The sequence below is a fragment of the Takifugu rubripes genome, chromosome 4, assembly GCF_901000725.2.
Source record: "Takifugu rubripes chromosome 4, fTakRub1.2, whole genome shotgun sequence".
Lineage (NCBI taxonomy): Eukaryota > Metazoa > Chordata > Actinopteri > Tetraodontiformes > Tetraodontidae > Takifugu > Takifugu rubripes.
The window spans coordinates 11,429,120-11,450,971 of NC_042288.1; the positions used below are offsets into that span (position 1 = coordinate 11,429,120).

At 51.2% G+C, this 21,852-nt stretch overlaps 1 protein-coding gene across 3 annotated transcripts in view; it reads left to right on the forward strand.

Annotated features, from left to right (window-relative positions):
* The window catches only part of lrmda (leucine rich melanocyte differentiation associated), a 141,628-nt gene that overhangs the window by 91,345 nt on the left and 28,431 nt on the right, over window positions 1–21,852 (forward strand). For 2 of the 3 annotated variants that reach the window (XM_011603272.2, XM_029834802.1), the window contains 3 exons: window positions 5,455–5,581; window positions 6,774–6,913; window positions 9,101–9,227. In XM_011603272.2, coding sequence (XP_011601574.2) covers window positions 5,455–5,581; window positions 6,774–6,913; window positions 9,101–9,227 — 394 coding nt within the window. Of the gene's footprint in view, window positions 1–5,454; window positions 5,582–6,773; window positions 6,914–9,100; window positions 9,228–9,930; window positions 10,192–21,852 lie in introns of those variants that run through there. The other variant, XM_011603273.2, reaches the window with a different exon arrangement.

Consider the following 21,852-nt stretch of genomic DNA (forward strand, 5'->3'; position numbering starts at 1 on the left):
GAGGCCGTGCACGGTGTGTGAAATCCTGCCTGCGCTTGTTTGCGCCGCGCCGATGTCCTGGGAGACGGAGACGCCATCAGGGAATTGATTTTCACCTCCTGCTCACTGAGGGACGAGGGCGTTTGTCAGGTGCATGGACAACTAATCTTCTAATGTGGACAGTTCACGCGATGCATGGTCACAGGACGGGGACGGAGCACGAGTGTCCTGCCTGTCCCTCAGAGTGGACGGGGACGGAGCAGGAGTGTCCTGCCCTCCCTCAGAGGGGACGGGGACGGAGCAGGAGTGTCCTGCCCTCCCTCAGAGGGGACGGGGACGGAGTACGAGTGTCCTGCCCGTCCCTCAGAGGGGACGGGTCGGAGCAGGAGTGTCCTGCCCTCCCTCAGAGGGGACGGGGACGGAGTACGAGTGTCCTGCCCTCCCTCAGAGGGGACGGGGACGGAGTACGAGTGTCCTGCCGGTCCCTCAGAGGGGACGGGTCGGAGCAGGACTGTCCTGCCCTCCCTCAGAGGGGACGGGGACGGAGTACGAGTGTCCTGCCCGTCCCTCAGAGGGGACGGGTCGGAGCAGGAGTGTCCTGCCCTCCCTCAGAGGGGACGGGGACGGAGCAGGAGTGTCCTGCCCTCCCTCAGAGGGGACGGGGACGGAGTACGAGTGTCCTGCCCGTCCCTCAGAGGGGACGGGTCGGAGCAGGAGTGTCCTGCCCTCCCTCAGAGGGGACGGGGACAGAGCAGGAATGTCCTGCCCTCCCTCAGAGGGGACAGGGACGGAGTACAAGTGTCCTGCCTGTCCCTCAGAGGGGACGGGAGGGCCCCGTTTCCTTCTTCACCGACCTCAGTCGCTTCGTCGCCGAGGCTTGGATATCATCCGGGGTCACGCAGGGTTAATGAGGCCGGGCTTGACGGGAATGTCTGTCCAGTCCTTAACCAGCACCAAGCGCTGATCCCGGGTCGTTAATCAGACGAGGGTTGCAGCTTGAACAGGAAGCGTGAGGCCAGGTGACACCGACCTCTGTGCAGCGCCTTTGCTTTGGTCGGGAAGGTGTGTGTAAGGGTGTGTGTGAGGGTGTGTGAGAGACGTTCCACTCAGTCCCTGTCTGCTTCACAGTCCTCTCTCCCACTCCGCCAGCGCTAATGACACCGAGAGAGAATATTAACCTCACACACTCAGCGGGAAGATCCACGGGGGAGGCGTGTAACAGGCGCGCAGCGGGATCCACAGTGGTGCGATCATTCAAACGCGCAGGAAGTGGCGTTAACCATCCAGCACGGCGCCGCGCCGCGCCGCAGACGTTCTCAACCCTCCCCTAATAACCTCCCATAACGTGAGGGATGCAATCAGCCGTGCTCTCAGGCTTCGTTAGCGCGGGACGCTGCCGATCGCCCGGCGCCCATCGCTCCCGACCGGCGTTTGTTTAGCGCTCACCCCGAATTATTTCCCTCCGTTTGCGGATGATGTAAGCGCGTGCAAAGTTCAATCCGACGTGCCGCTATCAGCTGACGGCTCTGAGGAGGGCGCCGCTTTTCCACGCGGCCTGTCAGGAGAGCGCACGCACGATATCCAAAACAGATTAAGAGCAAATGGGCATAAAGAAGCGATCCGCTGGCGGCGCCAAATGCACCCTAATGATTTGCATCGCCATTAATAGTAATTTACGGCTGCCTGGGAGGAGACGTAATCCTCTTCCCATGTGTGAATTGACATGTATTCAGGGAGGGCGGCGTGTGTCCTGGAAGTGTGATCTTTAAATGACTGCCACCTGAGGCCTGGCAATACAGGGAGAGGTGCCACACTGGGAGGGGGGCCGTCTAAAGGCAGGAGGGGGGGGGGAATAGAGACAGATAATGACAGTCTAATTCAGCATCCCCACCAGAGATGCGTGCACGGGGCCCCGTGCAGGCCCACGGGACGTAGCTGGAGGGGAGAGCGCCGGAACAGACCCGATCAACGCCGCGTGGAGGTGGGAGGGAGACTGGAGGGGGGAGGGGGGGGGGGGGGTTGCAGGGCATTCATTTGCTTCACAGATAACGTCGGCTTATTTAGCAGCAGCTAATCCTGATGGTGTTTGTTTGATGTTTATTTGTGTTTCTGCGGCGGGAGGAAGTGATGCAATTTCACTCTAAACATCATTTCTGAATCCGAATTCGTCCTGATTCTTAAAATATGGTCTTTAAAGAGCTCCTGTTTCCAGAGGAAGATTAGCAAATCGATGATTTATTGGCTCTCTGGGGCACATCTCTAACATCCAACCCCTCCCCCCAGAATATTTCTTGACCGTTTTTGGCCTAAATAAGGCTCTATATTCCCCCTCCTCGGGCTTCATTCTCTATTATGGTGATTAAAGTGGGTCCACACTCCGGGTTTCTGCCATATTTATGACAGTATCTCACCCAGGCGGGCGATCACTGGAGACTCCATTATGCAGAAGAAGACCATCATGGTCCCAGTATTGGTCCATCCATCAAACATCCATCTGTTGCCTCCAGAACTGGACGCCATCTTGAGATGGGGGGGGGCGGAAGGCCTTCCGCGGGAAAACGGAGCTTTTCAGGCTCCTTTTCTCCACGACTGGGACCTCGTGGCTCCCCGGCAGCAGCCTGTCACTCATGCATACATTATCATCTCCGGAGCTTCTCAAATCCGCGTCTTCTGTGTGGCAGCAGACATTAGAGGAGGCTGTAAAGGAGCCGAGGCTGCCGTTCTCCATTTTTCCCGGTGTTGCCTGAGGATATGTGACATGACACGAGCACACAGCATTGGCAGGAGTGACTGACACTTCAGCCAATAACAGTCGAGAGTTTTCTTTCCCCTGTTGTCAGCACTGGTTTATCAATCACTGCGCCTGCATTAGTATTAGTGGATCGATCCAGCCGGGCGGCTCCCCGGGTCGGCGTCTCCTCTCCGATGTCCTTGTCTGATTCCTCACATCCTCCCCTCACTTAATGTGCTGACTTGCTGGTTGAACTTGCTGTGTGTTCAGCCGATAATGAAGATTTCAGCACGCATCCACAAGTTTCGCACGCGCAAATGCGGGAGCAGGGGACCATATGATGCGTGATGGCAAGGCTCGCGCGGGCTAAGTGCTAGTCAAAGCGTTAAGACGTGAGGTATTAGCTCTGACAATGAGGCTGATCATAATTATGTTAACAAGGAGAGGCTTCATGGCTTCACCTCGTTAAAGCTACCCCTCCCTCGGCCGCGCTCGCTCCTCCTCTGTCTTGCTAGTTAAAGGCTTAAGAAAGCATTTGCAGATCTTGTCTAAATATGCACGATGAGTGAACGCTTCCATCAGGGATACGCTAGCAAATGATGCTACAGGGCGGTAGATGTTGCATCTGTTTGGTTAGCGTTGCTGCTACTCCTGCGCTGGAAGATAACAACTGAGACTTTTCCTGCAGTGATTAAACTTTGTTAGTTTTCCGAGCCGCGCGTTAAAACTGGAAAGCTTATGAAAAGCTATAAAAGCAGCTCGGTTAATCTGCGAGGGGAGCACAGAGCTGGAGAGTATTAGGAGTTCAATCCCGGCACTCTAGTTAATGCTGGATGGGACTGGGTTGCTCCCCTGGCTGTGAATTTAACTGATTAAATCAGCCAGTGCACACAGCAGTGGTGACATGAAAACAACAATTAATAAGGCTCCCCCCTGCGCCACGAGGCTCCCTTTAACCGAGCAGCTAATAACATAACCCACAGGACGGCAGCCCATCACACACACGCGCACACATGTGCGCACACACACACGCAGGTGGCGGCGGTTGCCAACTTATGTTCCCAGAAAACGCAATAATGTTTCTCCAATTACGCTGCACAATTGCACCGAACCGCACATTTGAAAACAAATGTACTGGCTGTTTAATTGCATGTCCAGAGTTCTCCGTCAGTGTTTGCAGGGTTGACAAACAGACACACGTTTTCATTCCTAATCACCATTTTTATGGAACACCTCTGGGCTCTACTACAGAGCTGCACGCCCCTTTATTTTCATTTTTCTGGCTGCTGATTGCTTTTAATGAAAAAGAAATACATGAAATGTGCAAAGGCGTACCGGGAATTTCTCCAGTGTTTGGCTTAAATGTCAAGTGTTTCCTGTCTAATCCCTTGACTGAGTCTGTGTATGGGTAGTTTACAGTCTTTGTCAAGTTCCATTCTACTGTACCAGTTTTTCTTCTGCCATTGCTGTTTATTGATGTAATTTTCTACCCATCTGGATCTTTCAACTTATTTTTCCAGTCTGTACTAGTGGAGTAGCCTGGAACCTGGCTAAGACTTGTTCTAATAATGAACACCAGTGGTGACACTGTATTAATTTGTTTAATCCCATCTACGAATGATCCGATCTGAGGGTGACGGCTATCGCCTTAGCGTGTGCGTGAGCTAGCTGCTAGCAAGCTGCTACAGTATGTGTGTTTGCAGAGTGTCTTTGGAAACAGAACACCAGAGTTGGAGCCTGCACTAATAAAGGACATTTTTATTTTTCAAGCTTTTTTTTTAGGTTCAGGGTTTCATGGCCAATGTGCGCCGGACCCATTTTCATTATTCTTCTTCCAATCAGTCTTCACATTTGTGACTTCAGTGTACCGGTAATACTACCCCAGGGTAAAGATGTTGCATTTGCCTAGTGTGAGGCCTGATTTAAATCTGGAAACATACAGGATTTTGAATAAAAAGTTCAATCTTGAGCAGTTTGGAAGCCTGTTTGCCTCCAGTTGTTAGCATGTTAGCATGACTCGCGTTGCTATTCAGAGCACTCGCTGCCCTCCTAGACTTGAACTGTTCGGAGCGCTAACCTTTCACCAAACACCAGCCTCCATCATTTCCCCGCCCGTGTGAATGCGCCTGCGTGCGGAGGGGGGGGGAGCGTTGAGATGACCCTTCACCTGTATTTGTGCTGCACCATAAAAAGAAGCGGAAAAGCCAAAGAGGGGGTGGGAAAATAGGTCTTTGATGTCGGAATCCCAGCGTTCTCCTGGCGTAGCGCGGTTGGGGGGGAAGAGAGAAGGGAAAAAAAGTTTCCCTTCCGTCTGTGATTGTGAGTGTATTCTGGTTCCTCTGTGAAAATGATGGATGACAAGTTAAATTTGTGTCTGGGGAGTGAAGGTGAACTGTGACAGAGTGATTTGTCTTGGGAATGGAGGGTTAGGGTCAGGCGAAACTGGGCGCCTCAAGGCACAAGACATTGACAAATTCATCCTGCCCGCCGCGTTTCTGAAGCCTTTTGTTTAGAATCCTGGCTACTCACAAGTGACCCCCATCCCTCATCCTGCCAGCCGCTGAAGGATGCCTCGCCATGCCAGGAGAGCTCAGCACCACTAATTCTTGTCATTCACTTCCCTGACAGGCCCGGGCTCGCACCCTCCCCGCGTATGAAAGAGAGCGGCTGGAATATTTATTCCTGCACAAGCAGCTGAGCAGATTCCGAGCCGTAACGCTTCTGCTGTCGCCTTATCGTTGCAGGTCGCTGGCCGGCCTCCGACCCTTCGCCGAGCTGGAGGAGCTGGTGGTCGACAACAATCTGCTGGGAAACGACCTCCGCTTGCCCCGGCTGGTCAACCTCCACACCCTGACGCTCAACAAGAACCAAATATCCTTCGGTGCTCCTTCTCCGCTGGCAGTCTGTTGAGTAATGGCGCCGGCAGAGGAGCAATCACTTTATTTTATTTATAATCACAAAAGGAAGCGTTCCTAACGTCGCCTTGAGCGCCGTGCGTTTCAAAAGAGAGTCGTCGCACAGCTCCACATGGGGTTAGATTCTGAACCACAGGGACCTCTAGTGGAATCAGAGATTAGAGTCAACAAAGCAGGAAAGTGTCTTTTAAACTGCTATTTATAAAAGGGGTCGAAGTGTTTTGTTGTTTCCCTCCAAAAATGAAGGATGGCACCAGTGTGCTGTTGGGTGTTAATAGTTATTTTAAATGATGAGGAGCTTAACAGCCGCTCTGATCGGGCTTTTAGCACAGCCTCCTGTGTCAAACGATATTAAGAAAGAATAGCTCGCCTTTACGGTTGTGCACGTTCCACCGAGGTGAACACGTAAAAAGGAGCGCGGCCGCCCCGGAGTTGAGACGAGGGGTCGGATGAAAATGTGGGGAAAACTTCCCCCCGGTGCGCTTCGGAACAGGTTTAGCATTGTGTCCTGTTTTCCTGCTCCCTGGTGCACGTTCGCGCACGCGCTTCCAGACTCCAGCCCTAAAAAACGGGGGCTCCTTGAAGTGTGCGTCTGGGACTGTGTGCTGCTGGTTGTGAAGTGGTCGGCACATGCTAATAGGCCAATTATGTACATCCTGTCGTGGCGCGGTGCCACTTTCAGGCTGCAGCGCCGCATTAGCGCGCTCCTATTTTGACACTTTGGGGCTCAGCTTTCCGAGCGAATGTATTAGTGATGAATGCGGCCGCTTTAGGGGCTGTTTGTTTTTTGGTTTTTTTCCACATTTCGTAAAAAGTTTTCCACAGAACGGCTCTGGGAAGCACGCACTCTTTGAACCGCAGGGCATCCATCATTTTGTCACTGTTCCGCGCCCGACCACCGAGGTATTGAAAGACAGCGAGAGAAAGTAGCAGCCAAATGGCGTCGCTACGATATGCCAAAGCCCGCACCTTTAAATTGCCCGTCTGTCTTCCCGGCCTCACAAAGCCGGTGACTAGACCCCTTTGAACACCTCAGGAAATCTGACAGCGAGGCGTTTTAGCGCAGACAGGCCAGGGAGGGGGCCGTGCGGGCGCTAAATGCTAATGTAATTAACAGCGCCGGGTCCTTGACATCCGCCCTTTGACACCTGACTGATATCGAGGGTCTGCTGGAACACTTGGCTGATGTGACCCCGTCGCTGCAGTACCTGAGCCTGCTGGGGAACGAGGCCTGCCCCAACCAGCTGGTCAGCCCGGATAAGGACGAGGACGACTACCAGAGATACAGGTCTGCTCAGAGGGATCTTTGCTGTTGAGTGTGTGTCTGAGCGCCGGCCGTCAGCCTGACAGGTCCGCTACTGTTCCGAGCGGGGGCTTTTTGTAAGTAATGGATGCGGAGATGTTCCTTTTTTAACATGCAGTCTCCCGACGTTGCGCCAGGCAGGCCAGACTTGAACCGCACCGCTCTAAAAGCTTTGTCAACCGGCTCCTCTACACTCCACTCTGCAAAATGGATTTCATGTGTGACTAGTCACCGCCACAAATGAGTGTTTACTACCCTGCCGTACCAGAGCAGACGATGCATTAAACATCAAGAGGGGCCTCCAGCCATGCAATATGACCACCATTTGTCAGGGTCTTTTACATGAAATGCGATAAAAGGCGAAACACACACTCTCTTTTGTCTGTTTTAGCCTTAAGTGCTTGTTTCTGACTCACCGTTGCCTATTAATCATTTACCACCAATGCCTTTCTTGAATAATCTCTCTTGTCCGTGTCTTGTTTTCCCTCCCCTTTCCATCCCTCTCCCTCACCCCCACCCCCTCACGCGGTGGGGGGGTGCTCTCCTGTTTTGACTGACATTGTCTAGGGTCCTGTAATGTAATATTCATAATCTGTCACATAGTAAAACATCAATTTGAGCGCGATGCAGATTCCGTGTCTGACAAGGTTAGGCTGCGCGCAGGTCGTGACAGCACTGGCCTTGGGCAATAAATACCCAGCCCGGCGCCTCAGGAGCCCGCGGTCTCTCAAGTGAAACACCCTGGCGTGTTTCATCGCTGCGCCAATTAGTGCAATGACATAGAAACAGTGTTTGTTCGCGGCGTACAGCGCCGTCTTTGGGGAGGTCAAACGCTGTCCTGCTCTTTGTTTTCCACGCCTTTGCTCCGTGGTCAGCGTGGGGCGCTGCAATAACCACAGCTGAGCTAATGTGCTGTTGTGCTCACAGAGATCGTTACATCGGGGACGGAGCGTCCCTCTCTGCTATAGATTAGTGGGCTTTCTTTGTTCTGCAGGGACGTTAGCGGAGGTTTGGGTCCCTTTTGAGGGGGAACGTGCGCACGAGGTAGAAAAGTTATTGGCAGAAAACTGGGTTGTTTCTCATCGGTACAGTCTTCTGGTGATGATGTAGCAGAATTATGAGCCAGAGAGCTAACGAGCTCCAATTAGGCCGTTTAACTTTATGATCTGTGGGCAGAGAGACGTCTCAGAACAATATATTAACTGCTTCGTTTTGTGGAATAAAAGAAACACGAATAAGTTATAAACTATATCAAAGATCCAGTTTTGCATTTCTATCATGGTTAGAGTTTACACCCCCCCCCCCCCCCATCCCGAATCATTAATATCCCTCCTGGCTGACAGAGCCTTGACCTCTGCTCTGACCCCTGCGATGGTGGGTTACCTATGGAGAAAGTCCTTCTCCCAAGGGCATCTTCACATTTCATCATGAATGTGCCCCATATAAAGTCCCTCTGGGATGGGAGGGGGGGTCACCTGGGCTTAGCGTCACCAGCGAGGAGGTGCATTAAACTGGAATTCTTTTAGTGCCTTCAAATCCCAGAACTTTTTCTCCTTCGACTCCGCAGCGATGTGTCGTTATTTGTGCGGTGTCAGCAAACGCAGCCCCCCCCCCCTTCTAATCCTCAGGTGTTGAAAAGTTGACACGGTCTTTTGCCATCTCCCCTCACCGCCATCGCCGTCATCAATTTGTCACGGCTCTTTGCGCACAGGTCTCGTCCCCCCCCCCCAGCTCCCGGCTCAGTCCCGGCGCACCACTTCGTCTGTCCTCGCCCGCCTGTTAAAGAATCTGTTGTCATCTGTGTATTCCAGCCATTATCTTTTGACGTTTCCCTGCCTCCCAATGAAAGACGGAGTGTGTGTGAAAGCTTGGGGAGATATGTGTGACGCTGCCAGACTGACAGCTCTGGCAGGCAGCCTCTATCTCCTTTCATGCTATTTATACGTCCTACTTATTCTTATCAGCTTTGAACATTGTTATATACAAGGAAATATTGCCATTAAATCTGCATCTAAATAAATCTCTGTAAACATGGGCCTCTTTTAAAGTTGATGTGCACATTTACATATTGGAAAATGTGTCAGTTTGATGCTAATATCACAGTTTACATGCTCCCTCCGATTAACGGGCTGGTTTATGGACCCCTTTGTTGTTGTTGTTGTTGTCTTCCAGGTATTTTGTTCTGCACAAGCTGCCCCACCTGAAGTTTCTGGACAGCAGAAAAGTGACCAGAAGAGAAGTGACTGAGGCCAGAACCAGAGGAGCCTTCATGAAGGTGGTCAAACCCAAGACGGAGGGTGTAAGTGGAGCCCCGCTCTGTGTGTTTTAACCTGTTTGCAGAAGCATTGTTCCCTCCCAACTTTTGACAGGATTCCTCACATTTATCCCCTTCCGCCTTTTCACCCTTTCCCCCCGTAGGGTTATTCTTATCCTCCCTTTCTTCCCATGCATGTTTGGCTGTCAGGCTGCCTTTACACAGGTCCGGACACACGACTCCTCTGAATGGAGTCTTTCTTTCCTATTGCCTAAAGTGTGTGTGTGTATGTGTGTGTGTGTGTGTGTGTGTGTGTGTGTGAGACGTGCCCTAGCCCCTGATCAAAGGCGACGGGCGGCTGTCAGCCCACAGTTCTGACGTGGTTAGCAATTGTAGCGACAGCTCACGTACACGTCGTGCACAATCACTTAGTTATCCTGAGCCAATGCACTTATTCCTTCCTGTGTTGTTCAATGAGGTTTCAGGGGTCAGGATCCAGGTGGGGGGGGGCTTCTCTTCCTCTGTCTCTCCCCCTTTGCTGGGATTTCATCCGTTTCAATTGTAAGGTCATGAAATATTCACTCTTTGAAGCGGCTAAGTTTGGCCACATTAAGGCACATTTGATGCAGCAAACGTGTCCGACGACAAATCAGAAGCAGGCGAAACAATGTCGGATCTGAGAGCGCACGTGGTGAACACGCACAGTCGCAGGCAGTCTTTTATCGCCGCGCTCTCCTCTTGATTCTAGGTGCAGGTGGCATGTGAGCAAGCGAAACACTGCGAAAGCTTAACCTCACTCTGGCGTGTTTACGCGACAGAGGGAAGAGGAATGAAAACATCGCTCACCCACTTTATATAAAAAGAAACGCAGGACCTCTGCGATGCTTGTTGGCAGGGTGAAGTCGCTTTATGAGATATTATTTACATAGGCTGTCAGGGAAAATGAAATGTTTGCCTTTGTCACCGCAGCTTCAAGATTAAAGGGGGGGAAAACTGATTCTGGATGACATGATGTGTGTTTATGTGTCTTTGTGGCTTTGAACCAGGCTGTATGTAATTATTTATTCCCTATGCAAAGCAAAGGGTTGCAGCTTTGATGAGAGTGTGTCGACCCCCCACCGCTCGCTCCCTTCTGCGCCTGAGCACAGTTTTTTTTGCCGTCCTGTCCACACTTCCTTATTATTCTCCATTACTCCTCAATGAGGGCGTGATTTAATTATCCGTCCTCAGGACGCGTCCCCGGCCCCGGGCCTGCAGACTTCCCAGCGGCGTTCCCCCAGCGTTTGTCTCCAGTCCGGCGAGATGTGATGTGTCAGCTTCCGCGAGCGCCCCCCCCGCCTCTAAGCGTCCACATCACGCGAGCGATTGCGAGCTCACCAATAGTGCGAGCCTCCAATTAACGGTGCGACCGCGACGGTGCGGCGGAGCGAGGAGAGATGATGGCGTAATTAGATATCTGTGTTTGCTTTTATGTCTGGTGCAGCAGGGTGTTGCTCGCAATGGTCGCTCCTAGGACGCCGTCTGCAAGTCGCTTCATTACAGAGGACGCTAATTAGTCGCCTCGCTGTCTCCTCGGCCACAATTTGAGTCTCAATTAGCAAAAGTATTGGAAAGAGAGCCAACAGGAAGTAAAAATGTGTCTTTTTCCCTCGGTGTGACACAGAAGCACTGAAATCCGCCTCAGCTCCCACCATCGCATCATTCCCACGGCGTGATGCACATACCGGAACACTTAATGGGGAGACAGCTCTGGACTTCCAGGACCTCTGCTGAGTCCCACTGGCGTGGATTGCGACCGCAGAGCCGACTTCTTTTCACTCCCTCCATCGCGGCACGGTCGCCACGCGCTTCAGATAAAAGCCGCTACGGCCTCTGGGGCGATCCAAGCGCCAGAACTTTCCTGCATTTGCGATGTTTTCCGTGTTGCGTGAAGCAAGAGGAGAGGCTGGATGGCCAGTTGGTGAGCCCACGAAGGCGGGACCACGCCTGCATGAGGTGGCGGTTTATCGCAGCAGCCTGAGCATTTGTGGGTTCGGTAGCTTTGCTCAAAGGGACCTCGGCAGTGCTCCGAACGTGTCCTGGCACCTTCTGCTATGACCAGACCATGGTTCTTTACCACCACCTTCCATGGTTTGTCTGCCCTGAGAACGCTCCGTCTGCTGGGGACCCAGCTGCCAACCACCCCCCTCAGTCATGAGGCTTCTGTTACTTCTTCACTAGCTTTGGATTCTTCAGGGGAGCACCAGAAACGTGACATCTTCTCTCTTCTGAGCCCATAGGACCACCATCCACGACAAAATTAGGTGCAACAGATGAGAAAGGAGAGGGAGAGAATATAGAAATACCTGGAGTTAAAGAAGTGGGGCCAGTTTTTAGCACCGTCGGACGGAAAAGCCTTGAGCGGTATTTTGGGAAATCGGGCGTGCTGGAATGCTATAATGTGATAATTCTCTGCGAGGACGCAGAGGTCACGGGATGAAATGGCGTCAGAGCGCGCAGAGACGCTCTGACTGTGCTGAGCAGCTTTTTGGAAAATGGATGCGGTCCACTTTAGGCTCACTTTGGCTGTCGAACCCTGGGATTAAACAGGCGGCGTCTGCCACAGTGTTCTGACAGCACGCGCTGTCCTGGAGGAAGGACACGAGTAAGTGGACAGAGGATGGACGCAGGGTAGAGACACGGCTATGAGGGAGACGCTGCTCCAGTTGAACTGTTCCTGGAATGTCACTTTCTATAGATTCAGCTTTCATTTTGCTTAATTGTATCCCTCCATTCTTCTACGCATCATGTAAATCACTCAGGGTCCCTCAGTGCCTGCAGACAGTAACGGTTCTTCAAGGGAATTAACAATGACAGAGCCAGGACAAGTCCTCCTGGATCCTTTCAGGTGCCTTTGTTCTACCTCCAGCTCCAGCCTGTTTGACTCCACAGCTGCTCTGCTTCATTTTATGTCCAAATCAGGAGTATTTTTCCTGCCCTGCCCTTATTTTGGTGGACTTTTTGGAGTTGTTTTCCAATCGGCGCTTCAGGAGGGGGCAAAGGGGCGTTGTGACAGCCTCCGATCCTATAAAGTACTGTGTTCACGTCTGTGCCTGAGATCTACGAGCTCACCGAAGCTCTCAAACATAACAAACAGCTCGCAATATAGCGCTTTTTGAACGTGATTTCGCTGCGTTTGCTGAATCACTTTGCTGGAAAAAAATAAACTAAAATCTGCCCTCAGAGGGAACTCAAAGATTAGAGTTTCAGCCGGGGGAGGAAATGTCGACTGTTGTGGGAACAGGTTCATATTTTACCACCAATCGCTGCTGCGCTGCATTCCATATTTCCTAGCTACATTTTTATACAGTCCTCTATAATTCACTCAAGTTCTCTACAGGCTGTATACACCAACGCGACCCCCCCTTCAGTGTGGTTTCCTCTCTGGCAACCTTTCACTTTTGTTTCACATTTTAGAGTTTCATTCACAACTTCTGTATAAAACCAACAAAAATGCAAATTACGAATACATGAGGATGCCCTGATGTAGATGATCAGGCATTAGACACATCATCTCAAATATATCCTCCAATTTATTGATTTTTAATCCATTATTGGCTTGTAGAAAGTTGACCTTCATGACCTTCAATTCCTCAGATAGCATCCCAGATGTCGTCGGATCGTCAGATAGAGTCGGTCTTTTTCTGGTTGCCAGGATCAGGACTAGTGGGGCATGTCCGGCTCCGAGCGCTCCGGCAGCTACAGCCGGGAGGTCAGACGGCGGTTAGCAGCTCAGAACGCAGCGGCGCTTTGGGTGGAGTGACTCACGCCGTCCACATAAATCACTCAGGCCTTACGTATCATAAACACGCTGTCAAATGTTAAAGCGTAATTAATTGTGAGTAAAAAGAGCCGGGATTGATTTATTACCTCCTTCAAAGTCCGGAGACGTGTGGCGTGTGACCCGCGTGTCACGTCATTCTCGCTGGGGGAAATGAAACACGCTGAAGTCACGTTTCTTCGGGGTTTTTTTTCCCTCTGGACCTGTGTTTTCATCAGCACGTCCACGACACCGAATCAGCCACGTGGCGACCAGCTCAGCTCAGCCTTAATGAGTCGCCCCAAGCAAGTTTTCTGAACTTTTCTAATTTGGTTTTTATATAATCCCTAAAATAAAAGCATGTGGAACAGAATTCCATCTTCTTCAGAGCGGCACAGATATAAAATATCTCTAGAAAGCAACTCGGCGGTCCTTTTTACAGAAAGATGGTGGCAGCGATGTTCCCTCGGTTACACCTCTAATCAACTGATGCTTTCAGCCTCTCCTGCACTCCCAGTGCATTTGTCTATCAGCCCAATCGGTTAATCCTCCTGTTCGGTCCCTTTTGTGACGGAACGATGCTGCTAGCCTAAAGAGAGACAGCTAGCTTAGTGTTGTGTTTGTTGAAAAAAAAAAAGCCCTCCATCTCTGCTTCTCACACCCAGCCCCACACACACGTGCTAACTTTATATCTCTTCCAGGGATCAGCTCTTCCTTGGCCCGTCTCTTTTAGCGGATGTTGATAGTGCGCATTAATCACCATTGTGGCGCCGGCGTCTCTAGGTTTCCTTTGAAGCAGGTCGTCATGCGCCCCCACCAGAGGCAGCGCGGCCTTAATTCCGATTATTTTATTGTCGTTTAGGCTCCCTCGCTGCCTATGCAAGACTTAAAAACAAGTTAATGAACATTGAGAGGTTGTGATCTCTGTTCAATGATGCCGAAGTAGCGTTTCAGAAGTCAAAATGGTGGGTAGCCATAGCGTCTCAAGGATCATGTGACCCGGGGTTGATGGCGAGTCGGGCCCAGAGCCGGACGTCCATCCACTTCCACTTGTGCTTACACAGACCTCCTTTGTGCTTTTTAGGACTTGTCACACATGTCAGGCGCGAGCTAGTATAAGTATATTGTGTCTGGCCACTTGGATTCTTTTCCCCCTGACATCTGCCACTCTGCCGGGATGATAAATTCTTGCCTCATTAGGCGTGGGTGTGGGATTACAGGCTGACAACACATTAATCACCGGGCTGGGTGGCAGCAGCCCAGCACCAGCTACAGGCATTGTTAACCAAACTTTTCTAATATGTCACTCTCCTCCCCGACAGCCCATAATCAATCATCCTGATTGGCACCACTGATAGATTACACTATTTATACTTTGTGTAATGAAAGCCGGCGTTTCCACCGACTGTCATTGTAGGGACGACCGTAGGCCACGGCGTTCTGAAGAAAAGAAAGGCGAGGAAGACCTCCGCTGCACATTGTGGACAATGAGCAGCTCCGTAGCGTCGGAGTGGAATCCTGTTATTGTCACCCCTCCACACACACACACTCTCTCACACACACACACACTCTCTCCCAGCCTCCACAGCAGCACCGAGCTTTTGTCATCTTTGTCACCATCAGTAGCGAGCCGTGCTCAGGTAAAACTCCTCTTTGTCTGCGCTGGGATCGCGTTGCCCCGTGACCCCGTTACCGAGGTGAGGTCTTTGACAGGAAGCGAATGATTTACACATGTACAACAACAAAATGACAGGACACCGTATACGGCGTTTGGATAATGGATCCCCCTCTGAGGGCTTTCACGCCGCGCCGCCCCACCTCCAGCCGACACGTTTTACATGGGAACTTGTGGATGAAATGACACACTGCTGGTAGCCTCCGAACATAAGAAGGTTACATTTCTCTTTTTTTATCCTGTATTTTTCTGCCGTGACGTCTTTGTCTGGGGTCAGAGACGTCGGCGGCGCTGCGAGAGGTTATTGAACGTGAGCTCAATACGGGTCGCCACGCACGTCTGATTGTGATCTAGACAGGAAATAAATCTGAGGCTTTCTGGCGTCATTGCATTAGTTAAGCAGATGATATTGTGGAAAGTCTGGTAAATTGCCCTCGTAGACGCAGTAGCGAATAAGTAGCGGGAGGCCGCATCCCTGACCTGACATTGCTGTGTGTATAATGTAAAATCCAGTGACGCTCGATGGGTTCTGTCAGCTGCAGGATTGAATTCTCTGCCTGCTGCGTCTCCGTTTGGAGCACGCTGGTCAATTATTTCTGAGGCTGTCACCGCGTGGGGAGGCGCTGTTATTTAGTATGTGTTAACTTGGCGTCATTAGGACGCTCACCTGACAGAGGACGCGGCACCTGAATGGTATTTATTTTGATTCCCCAGACAGGACTAACCTTCAAACGCGCTGACCTCTCCTCGCGCCGCCGTTTGCGAAATCCCACTCGGTCCATTAGAGACGGGAGCTGTCGAGGCGACGGGCGACTCAAATGGCCGCGCGTCGTCTAATCTGAGGCGGTAATGCGAAAGAGGAGCTTCCCTTTGTCTGGACGGATCACTGTGATCACACGGTGGCAGCTCGGTGTTCTGCGGACGTCTACGCAACATCCGCACAGAAGTACGTTCTTATCAGGGAGCCTTTTTGGCGCTCTGATAAGAAGCGCAGCCGCATCAAAGGGACGCAGCGTCTCGCACGTGTGCTGAGTTTTGTTTTATCTCTGGATGAAGGACGACCACGTCAGGGATGCTGAGGGCACATTTGGATCCGCTAAAACGTGAAGCTCGGTGGGGGTCTGACCAAAACTTGAACCCTGTTGGAAATTAAAAGTTGCCATTTTTACATCCCCCCCCACACACACGCGCGCACGCACACGCGCGCACACACACGGCGTCCAACACCAGCAGCCCCAGAGATGAATGGCAAAGCTGATGGAGCGTAAGCGCGGCGCTGCCTCAGTGTAGCGCAGGATGACATGATCAGGAGGTGACAGCATCTGTAACAACATCTCTGCATCGTTTCTGCCCTCACTCTCCCGTCTGTCTATTTTCACTCAACAAGTCAGACTCCTCTATAATTAATCTCCCCCAGGGCTATCTGCAGGTCAGTCGGGGGGGGTTGCTGGTGAGACAGGTAGTCTCGACACCGCCGGCTTTGTTGCTGGTGTATGCGGGTGGTTGGATGTCTGAAGGCCAGCGATGAGGGCTGGGACGTGTTTGGGTTGGGGGGGCTAAGACTGTTGGAGCACTGCAGGTTAGAAAAGGGTGTGACCCCAGCACCCCACTAACAAAACAAGTGTTTTTTCATAGGATTAAGCAGTCAAAGCTGCCGCTTTAACAGCTCAGGTCTGTCAGGAGCAGGAGTGACAGCTCCAATAACATCAGCCTCCCCTGCATTTGTCCAGAGGTCATGATGTTTTGAAAGAAATAATACGGAGGGAAGAAAATTAAGACCTTTCGAAAGTGTCCTTTGCAACCGCTCGGCAAAAGATAGCTTTTTGTTGCATTTGGTGCATCTCGTATCACTTATTTTCTAAATAAAAGAAGCTATTTAAGTCCTTTTGTCCTGTCTAGGTTTCAAGTGCCCTCCCCTCATATGCATGTGTCCAAAAATCCGCACACACTCATTCCCGTTCCCATTTCAGACACAGCAGCCCCATTTTCCCAGCCACCCACTCGTCGCCGTGCTTTCTGCTGGTGAAGAGTCCTTTTTTCTAAACCACCCCTCTCACACCGTGAATGGAAAGAGAAAAAGCAGAACATTTGGCAGCAGACGAAAGAAAATTAAGCTGAGACAATAGCGGAGAGGGGGGACATTCTTGCTCGGCACGGCAAATAAGGGAAAGAGTGAGCCCTGACCCGGGTGCACCAGGGGTCACCTTTGGGGGGAGGGGTCAAGTGACACTTAAACAGCATTCTTGGGTGTATTCATCATGTCTGAGAGCTTAATTAAGGTTCTGTCCTCTGTTTGTGTGGCCTTCCAGTGGTGAGCGACAGGTTTTATCAACCCACCGTTTTTGTTTTTTATTATTTGGAGCGACACAGATATCTAATCGTCTCCCTCGGCAGAAGGAGGCTCGTCCCAAGATGGTCGTTTTGTCACCTCTGATGAACTGAACACAGGAACTGAGGTAATTCGGTAGCATTCGGCAAACAAAACCAGTTGGACGGATCGTGCGGCTCTATTTCAGCGCTCGCCTGGTTCAGTTAACACTCGGGTTGATATACATCTCCCAGAGGTGAAGGACACGTCAGACTGGTGCTGGTGACCTTGTATTACCCGGCTGCCTTGTCTAAAGTACATCTTTTATTTCATTGGACCTATAACTGTCACCCGTAGCCCCGAAATTTAATCTGGAACGATAAAAGTCCCCCCTGGGATCACCTGATACGCCGTCTTCTGTGCAGCGGGGTGGGGCGCGGAGGCTGTGAGATCTCACTGTTTGTGCCTGTCAGCGGGCGACCTCGGTGTCTGTGACGTGTTCGGGGTAATGTGAGAATCGGGCCGGGCCGCCGCGGCGGCTCGGGCTCGCCTCACCAGTGCGTTGAGGATGAACCAGCAGCTCCGCCACCACTGGACAGTGGATCACATGGCCTAACGCGCCGTCACACTCGTCCCAGCTTTTGTCTTTCACCCTCTCAGAGATAACGCGTCACATGACGGAAGCGCCTCAAAACAAAGGCCCCGCTGACGCCACGGTGGTCCGAACCGACGGCATTCACTCAATTCACGACGTGCGTTTCATCTCGGCAAAACACAACGTCCCAAAATCCAACCGGAAGAAGGCGAGCAGACGGCGGGAGAGCGCGGAGCGTCTCCTCCTTTCATGAAGACTCCCGTCTTCATCTCCTCCAGCTCCTCTCAGTGGCCTCTGTCACGGATGTCACTCTTCCCTGACACCTGTCTGCCCTCCCCTCTTGTCTCCCCGTCCCATCTCCTTCTCTGTGGGGTGGAGCTGTTTGTTTTCAGAGGTCTGTTTATGGGGGAAGGAATACCCCGCTGTTCCGGGCCGCCTCTAGTCTTTCAGCTCATCACGCGGAACATGACAGCCCTCCCTCTCTTTGGTGCTGAGATGAGCTGCTTCTCCCGATACCGCAGGGAGACAAACTTTTCTGCCTCCTCCTCTCCTGCAACTTGGCTCCCAGACAGCGGATCAATACTGTATGCACGAGCGAACACTGTCTGCGTTAGGACGTCTGCGTAAACATTCTGGAATTCTGCTGTGTGCTTTGAGGCCTGGTACCGGTTCAGTCAGGGGGGATGAAAATTTCACTGAATTGACTGATTTTTGAGTTGTTTATTTTGTGCATTATGAACTGATCCCTAATTCAATATTGAGGCTGAGAAAGGTGTGCGTTGTCTTTAAGGCTCTGTAATTACCCTGTAATCCAAGCTGCAGCCTGTTATTACAGCAATAAAATGGGTTAAAATCCCAAGTGTTGCCATGTTTAATTAGAAATTTAGCACCAAAAAGGAAATTGTTCCTGTGGGTCTATCTGCCGCAGCGAGCCGTGGGAAGCCGAGGTCCGTAGAAAATGGCCCGTGCTAATAATCATACTGGGTGGTCCACCGCAGAATTTCCAGGGCTCCAAAAGTCCACCCGGCGAGCTCGCTCTGCGCTTGCCCTTTCCTTAATGGTATTGACATTCCTCTTTTAGAGTAAAATGGAACATCGGATAATCTGGAATCACAAGAAACCTCCAGGAAATCTGTTCATGTCATTTTTGTTTTCCTTCCTTGAGCGAGGCTGAGTCATCATTTCACACCAGCTACCATATATGTACGCACGCGTATGCATGTGCAGATGCCAAACTGCGCACTTGCAAACCATTTTCCTTGTGCACAAAGACACTCGTACACCTAAAGAGGGGGTTGTGCCTCCGGGGGCCACGTCAGTTACCTGCTGACACACAGGCTAGTGATTGATGAGACGCCGGGGGCGCTGAAGTAGACTCTGTCAGCTGCTCATAATTTATACATCTTATCTCCGTCAGAAGAAAAGACACAGTGCCGCCTCGTGCATATGAGGATGAAAACACGGGGCTGCTGAAGGTGGCGGTGACAGGGTAGCTGCTAGCTGTTAGCCTCAGCGCGCCGTGATAGCTGTGATTGCTATCTGTTAGCTTAAACGCCGGGTCCCTCTATGGTCGGATGTGTGATGAGTCTCCAACCTGTCATTGGCTCTCGGTCACTTTCATCGCCCCTGCTCTCTCTGGCGCTTCCCTCCCTGTGCGTCTCCTGTTCTTTCATGTGTCTCACTTTCTGGCCTCCCTGTTTCTCTGCCCCCCCCCGCACCACCACCACCACCTTTCTCTCCTGCGATCTGTCTCCTCTCACGTACCCGGTCCAGGCAGCCGCTGCCCAAGTGGTCTGGGTCTGCCTCGGCCTCCTCACAGGCCTGTGGCGAGGCTCAGGTTACCTCACAGTTCTCTCCAGATGGGCCCCGTGCAGAACTCTCGCTACGGTTCTGGTGTTCCAGAAGAAAACCCGCTAAATCTGCCTTGATTGTTCTGTAGCCGTTATCGAGGGCGCATAGCGCTCGTCAGTGGTAACTGGATCCGACTGGCGCTGCCCCGGACGCTCAGCCTCGCAGAATGCGAAAAAGTTTATCATCCGACAGAACTTCACCTTACTCGCCTCCAATTGTCTTTTCGTGCGCTTTGTTCTGCGAAATTGCATTCAGATGTTTTTAAGAGTGTCGGTTAACGAGCGCATCAGCAAAACAACTTTGATTCCATAACCCCTTCCCACTATTGATCGTGCCTCGTAGATAAAAGAGCGCTCTCTCTCTGAAATCATGCATTTTTCATTGTGCTATCAATGGCAGCCTTTGCATTTGGCATCCCACTTAGCTTTAAGCTATGCTCACAAATGCTGTCTGTTTGCTCTATTGATTCGGCGGGTTTGCATCTTGTATATCTGAAATATCGCTCCCCTGGTATCGCTTTCGCTTTGTCTTTGATCACCCTGATTGCTGTAAACAGCCACAGAGAATAAAGCAAATTATTCGAATTAATTTGTTATGGAGTGCAGCCGCACTCTTTTTCTTAAATTTGCAAGTTGAAACACTTTGACATAATTAAGACAATCTGAGGTAATAAACCCCCCCCCACACACACACACACACAACCCCCCCAGCTCGTGCTGCTGCAGCTGCTCGGTCTGTGTGGACAATTAATTGGAGTCAGAATCTGTCGTGTCTTTCTTGTTTTGTTTTTTTTTACTAAATATGCCTTTTCCCCCTCCACAATATTTCCCTGCTCTTGTATTTTTGCCAGTCATTTGAGGACCAACGTCCAATTTTGCCGTTCCTGCCGAATAGCGGTAGCCATTATGGTGCCGTTTCTCAGGTGTTAAACAACACTTTGGAGCAAGGACAGATAAATGAGAGAGTCCTCCTCTCTAATAGAAGCTAAAAAGATGAAAAATATAGTGCAGGAGGCAGGAAGGACTAGTCAAAGAGCTGACCATCATCGTCTCTGCGGCGTGGTTTGGCAGCCTCCATCCTGCCATGGTGTAATTGGAGAGAAAACATATATGGGAGCAAATAACCCCCTGTCAGGGGCATTAAAAGGAGACGCTGTGACAACTGAGAGCCCTGCCAACCCGGAGCAGCAAAGTGGAGGAGAAGAATAAAGCCCGTCAAATGGAAATTCCTGCTCGGAGCAAACTCGCATCCAAATATTCAAGATAATTGTTGGCCGGTGGAGGAATAAGGCATCCGTGTTTGTTTGTGGGGCTGGGAGAAAAACACATTTGCAGCTGTTGTTACCTGTTGACTTTACTTTGATGAATGTGATTTCAGAATGGGAAATTGTAGCATTACCAGCGACGGTGCTCCAGTCGTCTCGGTGAGAAACCACGTGATGGAAATAGAAACGGGGAAAAAAGATTGGAAAACTAACACTGAAATCCCCAAATTTCAACTTTGTCTCCTCGTACCGCTCGTACGCCTCTTGGTCGACAGAAGGAACGGGCCAGACCCTTTAACAGAGTCTGTCCATGCGCCCCCCCACCGTGCTCGAAGGTTAAATAAAGTCTTTAAACAGTCAGTGGAAATTTACCTGCCGTACCCCCCCCCCCCCCCCCCCCCCCCCGCCACTCCGCCTCAGTTCTTCCAGGGACAAGGCTCGTCGTGTTCCGTTTTGTTCCGACCTCTTTGTGCGCAGGCAGCTGTGCGGGCAGCCTTTTGTCTGCATGCGAGATGGCCCCTCTCATTAATCATCCGGTCGGACTATTTCTAATACGCCGGCACCTCGGCTGCCGTTGGCTTTTGTCGCCGTGGCGCCGCGTTCCGTGGGAGGAGGAAGCCTAATTATTAACTGCTGGGATGACAGCCGTCCAATCTCTGGCAGGATTTTTTGAAATTGGGTTTTTATATTTTGAATCAAGGTAGAACAATAAAAGTCTATTTTTGGGGGGGGGCAATTACAATTCTCTAAAAGGGTTCTGACTGATACCAGCAGCCAATGTTGCCTTAATAATCAGTAGTGGTGTGTGTGTCCCCGGATGTGCCATTCCGCTGCAAAGCCCAGAGAGATGGAGATGGTGCTGAACTTCAGGTGTCAGAAGGATATAATACGTGTCATTTGGTGGGGGGGGGGGACGGAAGAATTAGTGAGAGGCTCCTGGAGAATGACAGTCTTTGTTATTTGTCTCCTGACTTCACAGCAGACAGCTATCGGGAAGAAAGAGAACTCACTGTGCAGCAGCCAGAGGAGGAAATCTGTGAGTCAGACTTTCCCTCCTCCTCCGTCTCCTCCCCAAAGCTTCAACTCCCCCTTTCCAAAAAAAAATGAAAAAGGATCAAGTTGCTGTCACTGTCAGGGAACAAACATAAACTTTTCTGGCACCTAATAAATAGGCGGTG